The 16,005-nt window shown below is 35.8% G+C and overlaps 1 protein-coding gene across 1 annotated transcript; it reads left to right on the top strand.

Annotated features, from left to right (window-relative positions):
- The first annotated feature begins 1,607 nt into the window (after positions 1-1,607).
- Osi8 (Osiris 8) lies at positions 1,608-2,992 on the top strand. The gene is made up of 2 exons (XM_067775190.1): positions 1,608-2,281; positions 2,359-2,992. Exons 1-2 carry the CDS (start codon positions 1,790-1,792, stop codon positions 2,719-2,721), a joined length of 855 nt encoding a protein of 284 aa, XP_067631291.1. The 5' UTR covers positions 1,608-1,789; the 3' UTR covers positions 2,722-2,992.
- The last annotated feature ends 13,013 nt before the right edge of the window (positions 2,993-16,005 follow it).

Here is a 16,005-nt window from a genome sequence, read left to right as displayed (position 1 = left end):
AGATTACCTAAATAGAACTTTAAATATAACTTATGTACTTTGCACTGTCACATCTCTAGTGGTTGTTGTTGTTGTAACAGTCCAATAGGTGCGACCACTTAAAAGTTATCATCAATTACCTCTTACGGGAGTCCAAAGAAACCTAAAGTTTCAACAGGGGTGGACCACAGATAAAGGGGTGTTATAGGCGTTGGTTCCACATTGCAATTGAAAAGATGGTGGATGTCATGTCGGGACACGTCCCAAGCAAAAAATACATTATGCATGTCGGGTATGATTTTGGATAGGCAAAAGTATAGCCTGTTACAGTATTCAGTTCAAAATTAAGCTAGAGTTAAGCGCGTCCTTCTAATCATTCCTCTTCTGCGAGCTCAGGGTTTTAGATTTATGCTATAGTTATGGTGTTAATGAACTGAACTTTGTTAATCTTAAACATGTAGATCATCGGCACTTAGTAAAGTATCGGGGAAAAGTATAGAGGCAAAGTATCTATACTTTACTCAGTACGAAATACTCGAGTATTTTTTGGAAAAGTATCGATACTACTCACTCAGTACACGTATCGTTCTATCACTATTCATATGGATGAGTGGTTAAACTAGTATAAAGTTTAAATGGTGGAGATTTCGAGTTCAATACTCAGCCCCCGAAAAGCTAGCTGATGAAGAAGTGAAATTCAGAAACATGTCCTAGTAACCATCGCCGTTTGTAAACTTTGCAATTTTTCTCGAATATCAATAACAAAAATAATTAAGTTTAAGTTTATTAAATTTTTTTGACTACTCACTCAATGATACATAGTGATGTATGATGAAACTTTAGTAAGAGGGTGAGGAAGCAATTGGGAATAACAAAATCGCTTAATTCTGCTTTCTTTAAGTTCTGAGAAAATAAGGTAACGTTTCCTCTCTCATCGGGAATTTATTTCTTGACATTCCAGCCTCCCAATTACAACCATCGCTAACGCCAAAAATATTTAAAACAGTATCAAATGCGCAGAAAATGCAACATTTAGTATCATATGGTCACTAGTAATAACAGCCTAACTCCTATACTTTTACATTGGACTTAGAGGGTTAATCCTTATGACAACATGGCACTAAATGTTGCATGCTTTTTTGCGCACTTCATATTGTTTTAGACATTTTTAGCAATGGATTTTTAGCGCTAGTGAAGACTGGAATTTGGGGGTAGATGTTTTGTGGGAAAACCCCTTCTTAGCGTCAGCTATGCCCACGCCACTGCGCTCAAAGTTGTCTTGCTCAAAAATGTATTCCTCGTGAAAAGGAAAGCCATCTAACGCTACGGTTTTGTAAATCTTTTCTTCTTCCTTATTGTGAGATTTTCACAATAAGTTTTTCACTGTGTACGTCTGATATTGCGTGTTTTGGTGCAACTTTGATTTATAATTTTACCAACAACATTTAGCATCATTTGAAATCTTTCAGCTCTAAATTAATTCAGAAATTTTCCTTTTCGCCACAGACATGAAAATATGCAATTTGTTATTTATCATGAAAAACTTAAGTGGAGTATAAAATGGTTTCACAATCTTCAGAGCAAATCAGTTGTATTTTTAAAGCCACACTGCAGTGATGGCACTCGAATCTTAACCAAACAATAAAGAACAAAATCCAATCAGAACTCATTCACCATTTGTGTTTCAAAGTTTAGTTTAAATCTAAGAAGCAACGCACCACAGAATTGCGGCAAAGGATATAGTGAACGAAATTATTTCTATGTACATTGCCAAAGCGTCCAAGCAGACCCACCAAAGACACACACAACCATGTTAGGCCACACATTTTGGCTGCTGGGTATATTGATGGTGCTCTCGTGTACCTTTCGAAATGTGACGACGCGCACCGCCACCGGTTCAATAGCACAACAATTAACAGCAGCGCAAGCCAAAGATGGTGGAGGTGCAGCTGCTGCAGCGTCCAACAATTCAGGTGCACTTTGGAATGAACTCTCTCAAGCCTATCGCATTTACAAAAATTGTGCACAAGATAATTTGTCGGTGTGTTTGAAAGTGAAATTGCTGACAGGGCTGCAGCGTGTCTTGCGCTCTTCAAAGGTTCTCAAAATAATGGAAGGTGTACAATTTGTTAAAATTAATGATGATGTGACAGATGGCAGCGCGCCATCAAAATTGTTGCAATTCACAAATGAAGAAGAGCTTGAAGCAGTGCTGCCGCGTGGTGAAGCTGCTAAAGAGCAGGTGCTACATAGTATGATCACGCGTGAGCTCTCAAATCTGTTACAAAATTTTACGTTGCAGGTAGAATCGAATATTTGCAGTGCATTCGCATAACTGTAATTTCTCCATCTATCTCTCCCTCTTTTACTATTTTCCAGGTGAAATTTCCTCACATGCAAAATGCTGTAACAGAAAATGATGACACCGTTGAGGAAGGTCGTAGGAAAAAGAACAAAAAAGGTGGTGGCGGCGCTTATATAATGATACCTCTCTTACTCGGTGGCACTTTTATACCCATTGCGTATGGCGCTTTGGCCATGTTGGCGGGTAAAGCGCTTATCGTTTCCAAGCTGGCGCTTGTATTAGCTTCGATTATTGGTATTAAGAAGCTATTGGGTGGAAACAATAAAGAATCACATGAAGTGGTCGTTTCCTCGGGTAGTCAGTCTGGTTGGGGGCGTGATATGGATTTGGCTTATAGTGGTTGGAAACCGGGCAAAGAAAATGTCAAGAGTACATAATTTTGTTGTTGGATATAGTTTGCTTTCATCATATGAATGCGTGGACAGCTGGACCAAAGATGTTGACGAAGTATTTAAAACTAAATCAAATTTTAGTTGTAAGTTTGATTTATTTATTTATATATAAAGTTCAATTAATAGACGACAATTAAATGTGTGTGTTATTAAGTCTCCTGTTTAGTGCTTTAGTTTAAATTTGTAGTTGCGTAAATATATATGTATGTAAGTTAAATAATGTAAAATAAAATAAACAGAATTTCTTTTCAAAAAGCTTTAATCAGTGTGTTGTGTTCAGTTTTATGTGTATTATGTTTCCAGTCATAAAACATAACTGCAACCAGTTAAGTCCTCCACAGAGGCAGAGAGGATGGTACGTTCACACGGGATGAAGGTATGTGGGTTGTCGGCATAATATTGATGGTCTGCATGGCTATAGAAAAAAAAGGATCTTCCTCCACCGAGGTTAGGCTAGATAAAGATGAACTGATAGGTCCATTGTTTAATGACCAAACTGAAAACTCCTATCAAAAACCAGGGCCTAATTTTATACTCAGTTGAGCAAATATCACAGAGTATATTAACTTTGATTGAATAGCGGTTGGTTGTTCAGATATAAAGGAATCGAGATAGATAAAGACTTCCATATATCAAAATCGTCAGTATCGAAAAAAAATTTGATTGAGCCATGACCGTCCGTCCGTCCGTCCGTTAACACGATAAGTTGAGTAAATTTTGAGGTATCTTGATGAAATTTGGTATGTAGGTTCCTGGGCACTCATCTCAGATCGCTGTTTAAAATGAACGACATCGGACAATAAACGCGCCCATTTCGAAAATTTCGAAAACCGAAAAAGTGCGATAATTCATTACCAAAGACGGATAAAGCGATGAAACATGGTAGGTGAGTTGAACTTATGACGCAGAATGGAAAACTAGTAAAATTTTGGACAATGGGCGTGGCACCGCGCAGTTTTAAAATAAGGTAATTTATAAATTTTGCAAGCTGTAATTTGGCAGTCGTTGAAGATATCATGATGAAATTTAGCAAGAACGTTACTCCTATTACTATATGTATGCTTAATAAAAATTAGCAAAATCGGAGAACGACCACGCCCACTTTAAAAAAAAATTTTTTAAAGTCAAATTTTAACAAAAAATTTAATATCTTTACAGTATGTAAGTAAATTATGTCAACATTCAACTCCAGTAATGATATGATGCAACAAAATACAAATATAAAAGAAAATTTCAAAATGGGCGTAGCTCCGCCCTTTTTCATTTAATTTGTCTAGAATACTTTTAAAACCATAAGTCGAACAAAAATTTACCAATCCTTGTGAAATTTGGTAGGGGCTTAGATTCTAGGACGATAACCGTTTTCTGTGAAAAAGGGCGAAATCAGTTGAAGCCACGCCTAGTTTTATACACAGTCGACCGTCTGTCCTTCCGCTCGGCCGTTAACGCGATAATTTGAGCAAAAATCGATATATCTTTACTAAACTCAGTTCACGTACTTATCTGAACTCACTTTATCTTGGTATAAAAAATGGCCGAAATCCGTCATAGTCGTCACGCCAACTTTTTCGATATCGGAAATTACGAAAAATGAAAAAAAATTCCATAATTCTATACCAAATACGAAAAAAAGAGATGAAACATGGTAATTGGATTGGTCTATTGACGCAAAATATAACTTTAGAAAAAACTTTGTAAAATGGTTGTGACACCTACCATATTAAGTGGAAGAAAATGAAAAAGTTCTGCAAGGCGAAATCAATAGCCCTTGGAATTTTGGCAGGAATACTGTTCGTGGTTTAAATATATAAATAAATTAACGATACCCGACAAATGATGTTCTGGGTCACCATGGTCCACATTTTGGTCGATATCTCGAAAGCGCCTTCACATACACAACTACTACCACTCCCTTTTAAAACCCTCATTAATTCCTTTAATTTGATACCCATATCGTACAAACGAATTCTAGAGTCACCCCTGGTACACCTTTATGGCGATATCTCGAAAAGAATTTCAAATACTCATTAACACCTTTTTTTATACACATGTCATACAAACACATTCCAGGGTTACCCTAGGTTTATTTTCCTACATGGTGATTTTCCCTTATTTTGTCTCCATTAGCTCTCAGATGAGTATGTAATGTTCGGTTACACCCGAACTTAGCCTTCCTTACTTGTTTAAAATAACTCTGTCCCCTCGGGAAAAAGCATAAAACGTACTCGATCGTTTATCCTACAACCCGCACTTCTTAAATCTGCTATCACTGACTAGGGCTAATTTAAAAGCATGTGACGCCAGAAAGTAGTGAGCCTTCATGAGCCTTCAGTTGTTTCGTTTTAATGATAAGAGTAGCTTTGTTATAGAAGGTTGAAAGACCTACACATGATCTCCAACACTTTAAAACACACGCTGAGTCCACGCTTTACCCTCTCCATCGATCATGTGCAACTACTTTCCTGGGACTGTTTACACTCAAACACACTTTTAGATGTTTTACCCGCACTCTGTTACCCAGATCTGCCGACACATAACTGGAGGGGTTTCAGGGAAGTGTAGACTGTTGGTGCAGAGTGTTTTTTTCTGATAGTGCGCTCTTGGGACTTACCCCTCCGATTCCAGGGGAGATGGTTCCTTTTCTACGAACGCTCGGCTGGAGGTGAGGCCATCCGAATGTGGCCAATGACTCTGCCGTTTCGGACAGTGAAAACACTGTTTGTATCCCGTCGCTGGCTCGATCGTATACTCGATGTTACAGATAACTTTAAAGATATTTGTGGATTTTCTGCCGCTTCTTGGACTTTATTTACACTAATTGCTTTAATACAGGCATTTAACTGAAATCTTATTACATGATTTAAGTTACATTCATTCCAACAGACGAGATAGCTAGCGTGTTCTACAAGGACTTTAGATCAATGAGTCTCTCCTCGTGTCCACTAAAAAGCTTAAGGCGACTGGTTTATATGTACATGCAGGACAGAAGTTCTCGGGGATAGCTGTCAGTATCGCCACATGGTGGTGTCATTGTCGGATGTCTATGATAATGGCCGGTCAACGAAACCATATTTTCATTCCAAATTAAAACAAATTGAGTGGTCACTATAGCACAAAGAGTTTACTTAAGGTACTTTTCAAAACATCGAAGAGGAGTCTAACAATGTATTGCCTGGGGTTATCGGAAAGACACTGTTTGGGTTAGGAACCAGCAGGCTCTAGTTAAAATAACAAACTTCTCTGCAATATAACAGTAACAGTCAGGGTCATTCGCAATGGGGGGAGGGGGTTTGGGGTTCCACCCCGCCCCCCCATGGGCTTACAACGACTGAATTTGTTTCATACAAAGTGGTAGATGGAAGAGTGCATTTGTTGACTGATAGCCAATAAATATGGTAAATGTTTCTCTTTACTCCCGTTTCTATTAATTTTTATCGCAAAACTAGTTTTGACAATAACGGATGCTTACTATGAGCTTCCATATGTTCAAAACCTCCCCCCCCCCCCCCCCCCCCCCCCCCCCCCATAGACAATTCCTGCGCACGCTCCTGGTAACAGTGAAATTGGGTGGGGAAACAATCAAGAGAAAGGCGCGCGCAGCCACTATTATTATAATTTTTTGGCATTTATGTACTATTACCATTATTTAGATACCTTTTTTTAGACCTTTTAGCCCATTACTGTATGCGCAGGCCTCTAATGTACTAATTTTTGAACATCTCCAGCCTTTCTACTCCATATAACGAGGTGATTAAGAGTCACTCACTAGATGGAAGAGTATTTGTCTGCCTTGCCAGAGCGACGCGCTCGCAGGGAATGTGCACCGCTGCTTATCATTCAGCTGTCAAAATCTCTCCCTTTGCTTCGAATAATGAGTTTGGCTGATATTCTGGGAGTATAACGTGTCATTGCCCTGGGCAGAAAAGTTTTTTTTAAGATTCCATCACATTATATCAAAACTAACCATCTCACATAGCTAAGCTCTAAAATGAAAAAAAAATCAGCTTTTTAGTGGTGAGTTGTAAAATTATGGGCTGTATTCACCATCTCCAATTACGTGAGATTTTACCTTGAGGAAAACAATCAGCCCTATTCTGCATTTCGACTTGGATTGGAATTTTTTCGATTTGGCAAATTTGGTATACTGTGTTCCAATCTCTTTCGATCCAACTTCGAATCGTTCGATTTTGTGTATTCTGCATTTCGATCGTAGTTCCGTTTTTCTAAGTTGCAAATTTGTTGGCGGAAAAATATTGTCTTTTAATTTTTTATTAATTTATAACAGAATTTTAACAAAAATGTAAGTAAAACTTGTTAAGAAACGTAAAATACTTCATGATGATTGTTTTTTATATGTTTCCAGGTCAAAAACAACATGTAGATGTCGAAGCCCTTGGACGTATTTGCCCCGCAAAAGTATCTAACACATACTTGAAAGAATCCTTATTATGTCGAAAGTTTTTTTGAACCTAACTTTAAAGTTAACTTTTAAGTTCTGTTTCTTACAATTCGTCACTCATCTCAAATTGATTACAAAAATATACGTTGCTTTCCAACTCCACAAATAATGTCGCGGCTATGTGGCCACATTAAACCTTCAGGCCATCCCGTCCCTCCCCACAGGATTCGCCGCGGATAGTTGAGGTTGACAATTGGGTTTGGAGAAGCTATATATTGCGCTGGCAACCTGGAGTGTTGCGCTACACAGCCCCTTGAATCTGGTATTTTAGTCGCCTCTTACGACAGGCATACCTACTGCGGGTATATTCTGACCCCTAACCCGCTGGGTGACAGCTATAATTTGTGTCTGTTCGTTGGGCCCAGTTACATGTCAAAGCAAGTTAGCGGAGTAGAGGAAGGTGAAGCGAAAATGTAAACAATACAATATTTTAGGCCAGTGAAATGAAATTAGCATCCATAAAATTCAGAAAATGTCAACTATAGTCGTGCAGGAATCCGTTTTAACAAAACTTGGTGGCCACGGCAGGGAATTGCCCAAAGAACGACAAAAACACACATACAATTATGAAAGCACTTCACTCAAAAAAATATAACACTGCGGCAATATATTCTATTGCTTTTTTTTGTACAAAATGGCGTGGATAATAAAATATAAACGTTTTTCAGTGTTTTTTACAAATTTTCTTTAATTTATTTTGTTCCAATGTCCACACATTCCGTACAAACAGCTGATTTCGAAAAATCATATGCTCTTACTCTTCTCGTTACGATTCCGTCGTAATGCAGAATACCCAACTTCGATTAAAGCGGAGCGTATAAAGGGAACGTAATCGAAATGCAGAATGGGGGTGAATATATTGTTTGACATTTTCATTTTCACCAACACAGGGTGACCAACCCCCCTTTAAATCTACAGTTGTGAATATTTTGTCGAACCAATAAAAACAAATGTTTGTGATTACAGCAAAACTAGCGAAACAGCTTGCTTTTGCTTACACTTTTCCTTGCACTTAACTGAGACGCGAATCTTTGAAAATTTGGACAACTTTTAGATAAGTGAGTAACGAAAGATGGTAATAAAACAGTCCTTACATCTAGCGACTTTATCCTATAAGATGTATGGATACATGGCGAATGCAGAAAAGAACAGTTAGGTCCATTTTCAGTGTCTCCAGTTAAGTTATAGCGGTTTCTTTTCTGAAATAAATTGTTGCCTAAGTAAATGGTAAAGTCTTAATACAGTTACTGCTACCCCAGAAAATTTTGAACACATTTATAGTGCATGCAAAAACATAAATGGCTACCCTATGTATTAGCTGATTTTCACAAACACGCTGTCAATGACAATAAAAATTCATTAGCAATTATTTCCATCATTTCAAATTTCTTCGATAAAAATTTACGAAGTTACGAAAATAAATTGTCGCGATCAGCTGGTTTAGCAGAGTTGCACTGCCATACCCCCATTTTATGCAGGTTAAAAGTGTAACGCTTTTGCGTTGCGAGCAGGCAACAATTTTCACAAAAGAACGAATTACCCCGTAAAGGCGTTACCTGCATTTTAGAATAGAACAAAATATATTAACAACGTTTGCGCGGCGTAGAAAAAGCGTAATACATTTGCCGGAAAAGAAAACGCCATTAGATTTTACCTGGAAGATAGCAATCTTTCAGATAGCTACATTTGACATTTTCGTTTTCACCAGCACTGAGTGACCAATGCTTGGTTCAATGTCAATTCATGCAAGTGGCGAATGTTTGTAAAAAACGTTCACAATAGTAAACAGCCTCGATCAGCTGTTCAATTGCTGTTCGGTTTCTTAAATCACTTGCTCAATAGTATTTTTCTAACATTTTTGTAGACGACTAGTTATAACATTATAACAAATATTTATTAACTAGATTTCAGAAATGAGTATTAGTCTGTAGACTTAATTTCTACATACACATTTAAAATAAAAGCTGATTTGAAACACAAATTGGCAATTCTTGGCACTTTAATAACCGCGAGCAAAAAACAAACCTTTCTTCCATTCTCTGGCCATCTATTATTTGACAGGTACATATGGCAATGGATGAATAGCATGATTTTTCACTTGTATGAACTCGCAATGCCCCTGTTAAATCTAAAATTGTGAAGATTTTGTCGAACGAATAAAAAAAATCTCTTTTGAATACATGAAAACTAGCCAATCAGCTGACTTTTGTTTACACTTAACTGAGGCGCGAAGCTTCAGTGATAAGTGACTAAAGATAGTGAAAACACCCCTTAAAGATTATATGATCGTGAAATGTTCGAGGTCCAGACATTCAAATCATCAAATTCGAAAATTACAAGTATTTGAATAACAAGAAAAGACACTTTCTACTAAAATTTAATTCTCCAAGCACATACGCAAATGTGTGTAAATATTTTTAAAAAATGTTAACAACAATACCAACAAACATATTATACAAAAGTACTAAGTGTTAAAAACCTTAGAAGCATGAAAAAATGATGTCTCAAGTGACTGTTTTTTTTTTTTTTGCAATGTTGACTTAAGTGCACAGTCGATGATGGCCAATAAGTTGGCATACAAATTCACTGGCTAATAAAAGGTTAGTTATTTACTGTTATTATTGTTGTTGTAGGTGGCGCTGCAAGTAGTGAAAACAGTTATGTGTGAATGCGTTAAACAATTCAAATTTATTTGCTTGGTATTTCGGAATTCAATATTTTCACTTTTGACGCAATGACAAAAATAATAATGAGGTGTGGTTTTGACAAGCCTTTACTGATTAGCACCAGAGTCAACTGCCGGACATTGTTAACTAAAAATATAAATCTGTTGATATGTAATACATTAACAGAAACACATTGTAACGAATTTAGGGAAACACCACTTATTTTACACCTTCTACTAAACTTCGTATCGCTAAATTGTTGAATAAATAACTCCGATATTCAATAATGCAAAATGGTCTTTATTAGACTACTTTGAAAGTACTTCACAATAACACTTATACTTCGCAACCAATAGCGTGCTTAAATCAAACTGAGTCCTGACTACTCAGCTTGTGATGCTTTTATACTCTCTGCCCAAATGTCTAGATGTTTCTTCTTCTAGAATCCTCTACCTTGTTACCAGCCATAAGCGCGTGAATTTGTAGTGTGTAACCATATGCGTGTGTATATGTGAGTACTACTTCGGCTGATGATGATATGCGTTTGTGAGTATCTCTCTGATGTATGCATGTGTGTACATGATGATTAATGTGTTTATGTAGCTTGCTTTAAGGTTTTTGTTGTGCATTTATTTAGTGATGCGAATATTCGTCACAATAGCTTCGTTCAGGTATTCCAGTTTTCTGCTGATTTTGCAAATTTTGAAAATTTTGCAGGTTTTTTCTGTTCGCGTACCCGGCTCTCCAACAAAAAATGAAGAAAAAGAAAGAGCAAAGTGATATTTCATTTTGCTGAGAGCTGCAATTTTCTGTTGGCAAAATTGTTGGTATGTGTTTATGAAAATAATGAGGGTGAACATCTGGACGAATTGGTGACTCTCGCGGAACAAGATGGACACATTTTACGGACATCCACCATCTATGACACAACAACTTTTTATAATTTTTTATACCGCCAAATAATTCATCAGCTGTTCGCAAATTGTGATAGTTTTTGATGGATTTCTGTTCGCGTACTTTTTTACATATTTTTCTCTATGAGAGGATAGTTGAGGGGATTTTGGCTGTTTGTGAGTTTCTGTTGGAAAAATACGCGAACAAAGCTAATATTATTATTTTTTTCTGTCAAAATGTATGAGCGTGGTGTTCTCCGAAAATATTCACATTATTTTGATTAAGTTTGGCTAGCGCTTATAATTTGCTTCAACCTAAGCTACTGGGTGCTTTTTAGATTGATTAACGACCAAAGTAGGCGTTACCACTCCCTAGTAGCTTAAACAGATATAATGCGTCACATACTTGGTGGACTATGAGGAAACTGACAGCAGAGTTAGCTATATTTATTTTAATGGTAAACTCCAGTTAGGAAACGTATCAGTCATCGCAGCCACCATGCTTTGCCAATTTGCTACTTTTGAAAGACGTCGGCAATGTCACATGAGCCACAATTTTTTTTTTGTGGCACTTATAATATGCATCTATAAAAAATTGGTGTTTAGAATTATGCAATTATATAAGCTCTAAACAACGTGAAAAAATTCCTTAAAATGGCAGAGTAATTTCCTTTTCAATCACATTTATAATACCTAAGTTTGTTTCTCCATCGGTGTTTCCTTTTTCTCACATTGTTCCGAACAAGAGGAAAGGGAAAAGTGGAAAAACTCTCGGATATTTTTTATTTTTAATACGAAGAATGGGAGAATGAAAAACTTGCAAGGAATTTGTATTTAGAATTGGAATAACAAATTTTGAGGAATATTTTAGGGCGCGTTCAACAGAACTTCATCAGTCACCCTGGATTTTATACGCTTCTGCTAAAAAATATGAGATAAAAAAATCCAAATTTCTGTGAGTTTTCTTATATTTCTTTTGTCACATTAATTTGAAGATGCCACAAAAAAGGTCTTTTGGTGGTTTTTGGAAAATCGTGCGCCCAATCAAAAATATTGGAGATTTCGCGAATGTTGAGTGTGCTTTTTACAGTTCCGTATGTCCAAAAAACAACGAGCCAAACTAATTCAGCCAGCCGTTTTTTGGTTTAATTCGATCTAATTGAGGAATTGACTTACACCCATTTGAACGGCAACGTCAGTGAGAGTTAGTGACGAACAGCTTCCACCTCCAATAAATGTCGTTTTACTTAGGTACTTACTTAATTGGCGCTTAACCCTTTAAACGGTCATGTGTGGCCGTCCAACAACGGGCACCAGTCGCTTCTTCGTTCTGTTAACTAGCGCCAATTGGTCACACCAAGGTAGTTTCAATCGTTTTCCACCTGGGCATTCCTTCGTCTTACCATGATTAAAAATCCAAAAGATAAAAAATTTAAAATTTTGACTGTACGAACACCATTTCGCTTAGCTAATTTTCATGGCAGAAGTATACTCGTAGATCTAGAAAAACACGGTTCAAAAAGCAGAGGCAATAACCGAGAAAACACAGGCATAAAATAAAAGTCGTCATATTTGCCTGATCTATTTACATAACCAGACGATTAACACTTTCCATTTTTGCTACAAGTTCTTCATCTCTTCATATTATTTATTGCAATTTACAATTTCATGACTTTTCACTTTTTAATACAAATATAAATATATTTTGTGAAAAAACATGTCTGTATAAATATATGCCTATTTGCACACTGTATTTAATTTGTTTTTGCAATGCTAACAGTTTGCTACATTTAAAAAAAAAAAAAAACAAAAAAAAAAAAATATTAACTTAAATAAAGTTGAAGCTACTGAGCAAAATATGAAGCACATAAGCGCATGCTGGAAGATCAAGCTTTATTGAAAAAAGAAACTGAAAGAGGCATCAGCAATGTAAATAAGTAGCTTCATTTTTTAAAGTTCATACATACAAATGAGTATGAACAACATAATACATGACATAAACATACATATGCATGTATGAAATGTAAGTAAATAACAAAATAAATTTAAACCCATGCAAATTACCATCTGACACTTTCTTCTAACAACAAACATTATTTACAGTCAATACGTATGCAACAACAATGGCAATACTCAGTTAATATGTACAGTTGCTACCTCAGTCAACAATTGCCAGTAAAACATTTAAAGCAGACTCAATAAGCAGCCAGAGCAAGAAATACAATAAAATTAAATATGAATAAACTTGAGTCTCCACTTCGTTGACAATATTAGCAAATGGAAATGTAATTGTCGCCATGTGGCGCGGAGTATGTATCAACCAGGCTGGTGGCCGCCTGCATGGGATGCATGGGGTCTAACGAAAGATTCATGGTTAACGAAAACATAAATAGTGTACGTCCAGAAAACTAATGATCCAAGTAAACTAGAGCTCTCTCAGGAGTTGAACTTAACCCAAAACAGGGGCAACTTTAAGAAAAACAAATAAATTTAATAAATGTGGAGCTTCGTCGCCTTCTTATCTGTAACTACCGACCGGATATAGGCTTAATATGCTATCAGCTTGTTATCACTCAATCATACACTTCTTAGGGTTGCGTCAGGGTTGCAGATGTGTTATCGACATTGGTAATACTCCGGTGAAAAATCGACAACTTTTCGATATCAAATCGGTAAATGTTTAATAAAAAATCTATAATTTATCGATGAAAAATCGTAAATAAATTTTCGTTAACATATCGAATACTTTTTAATAATAAATCGATAGTACGCCCACAATAATTACGTAACACTCGGATAAAAAATCAAAAACGTTTCGATAATAAATACAAATATAAATATATAACTCTTCCTTAGATAGTACATAACTTTTTGAAGTAGCTCGATAACTTTTCGGTAAAATATTGATACTTTTTTTGATAGAAAATCGATAATTTGTCATTAACATATTAATATTTTTTCGATAGATAATTGATAACTTATTTTGTTTAAAGCTGGCTTCAGGTCAAATTGAGTAAAACACAATATGTTACAAAGTTCAGATGAGATGTACCACAACCAAATAGAAAAAGAAATATTTGCATTACTAAGGAATAACGATTTCCCCGATAAAACTATTAAAAGCTTATTAAATAAATCAAAACATCAAAACCAAAAGCAAAAATCCGAAAACCCAGTAATTTTCAAATCAATTATTTATGTACCTCAACTCTCTGAACGACTCGCGACGTCAGATTGTTACAATAAAGAAAATATTAAAATAGCACACAAACCTATTAATACCTTGAAAAACTTTTTCAACAAAACAAAATCTAAAATACCCGAAATGGAAAAAAGTAACGTAGTTTATGAAATTCCATGCAAAGGAGGTAAAAACAATGAGCCTTGCCATAGTGTTTATGTAGGAACAAGCAAACAAAAATTGAAAAGTAGACTTGCCCAACACAAGTCGGATTTAAAACATTGCCATAATGTAATGAATCAAAAAACAGCACTCATGATGCACTGTAAAATGAGAGCACATACACCAAATTTTGAAGAAACAAAGATTCTCCAGCAAGAACAACATTATAGCAAACGTTTCACTCTAGAAATGTTACATATCGTCGACAAAGATACAAACATTAGGCTCAATTATAAGACAGATATAGCGAACTGCGCGCACAGCTACAAATATTTACTTTCCAACAAGACAGTACACAGCTCCAAGTCAGACAGAGCAGACGTGTAAATAAATGCAATGTATGTACATATATTTTGTTCAATTTTATAATTTTTAATATGTGCAATTGTCAATGTTTTATTTTATTTTGTTTCGATTTTGTCAATAGTTACGCCCTGAAGACGGTTACCGGAAGAGTAGCCGAAATATATTGGTAATAAAACTTAAACATATTGTGTTTTACTCAATTTGACCTGAAGCCAGCTTTAAACAAAATAAGTAAATAATTAAGAGGTCGCCAAAAATCACAATTAGATAATTGATAACATTTAGATGAATAATCGACAACTTTTAGATATAAAAGCGAAAACAAATATCTCGATCGATAACAAATAGTTCAATGGCAGCAAATTGATAACTCAGTAATAACCTTTTTTATCGATAATAAACTTATAACACATCGATAACAAATCGACAACCCGTCGATAACACACCTATAAAAAGCGGTTAGCACTTCTGTAACAAATTGATAACACGCCTTCCAGTTTCGTTTTCTTTCCTTGCCTTTCCTTTCACTTACTTTCTCTTCCTTTTCTTTCCCTAGTTTTTTTTTTTTTTCGCAAAATATTGACACCCAATGTCAATGAGGTGAGTGGATTCTATTACTTATTGGTGAGGCGTCAGGCTAGGTAATTCTACTATCGACCAAATTTTCATGAGTTTTCATGATCCTGAAGGAGATGTATGCGCTTCTTTTCCACTTTTGAGTTGGCTGTCTTCTGCTGTTATTATTGGCGAACTATCCATATCTATAGAGTATATAGTAATGCGCCGAGGGAAAATTGGAGACCGCCGATCATAAAAAACACTTAATTTGATGAATATAGTGCGCAGCGGGGAACATAAACATCTGAGTGGATAGAGCCAGCTTAACACCAGTATAAATGCAGATACTCGAGTTCAAAGCTCGGTACCCGATGCTTGATGATGAAGAAAGAAAATTCGTAAACTTGTGTTTGTAGAAATTCCGTGTCACATTTTCGAGTTTCTCTCTAATATCAGTAAAAACAAGTAAAGATGTCTAAGTTCGAATGTAACCGAACTTTATATACTCAGCGTGAACTTCAATTGTACATTTCATTTCAGATAAATTACTTTTCTACATAACACGGCGCACCGCCCATTTAAAAAAAAATGTCTCCACATTTCCCCTTACATTAAAACATGATAAGGAAAATATCATTGATTCAAAACTATTTTTTGCTAAGTTATAGCTTATTATTCTAGTATACGATCCTTTTAAACTTGTTTTATATTTAAGCTGCCGTGGTCTTTAACCGATCCCTTCCATTTTTACTAGCAATATTTTCTGCTATAAGGAAAATATGTGTACACAATTTCATTACGATATGTTAATTTTTCTTCGAGTTATGGCTCCCGAAACATAGAAAATTGCTTAGTCATAAAAGAGGCGGTGCCACGCCCATTTTTGAAAATTTGAAGTTTTTCCTATTTATTCTTATAAATACACTTGGGAAATGAAATACCATTAATACAAAGTTGCTTTTTGCAAAGATATAGCGTATTTTA

Source organism: Eurosta solidaginis, chromosome 1 (assembly GCF_040869045.1).
Source record: "Eurosta solidaginis isolate ZX-2024a chromosome 1, ASM4086904v1, whole genome shotgun sequence".
Lineage (NCBI taxonomy): Eukaryota > Metazoa > Arthropoda > Insecta > Diptera > Tephritidae > Eurosta > Eurosta solidaginis.
The sequence above is the reverse complement of the archived record's forward strand: the minus strand, read 5'-3'. Positions and strand labels throughout refer to the sequence as shown.

Bases quoted from the DNA above. Each gene is read 5' to 3' on its own strand.
- Osi8 (XM_067775190.1), top strand. From the start codon at position 1,790: ATGTTAGGCCACACATTTTGGCTGCTGGGTATATTGATGGTGCTCTCG. The intron at 2,282-2,358 runs GTAGAATCGAAT...ACTATTTTCCAG, and splicing joins TACAAAATTTTACGTTGCAG to GTGAAATTTCCTCACATGCA.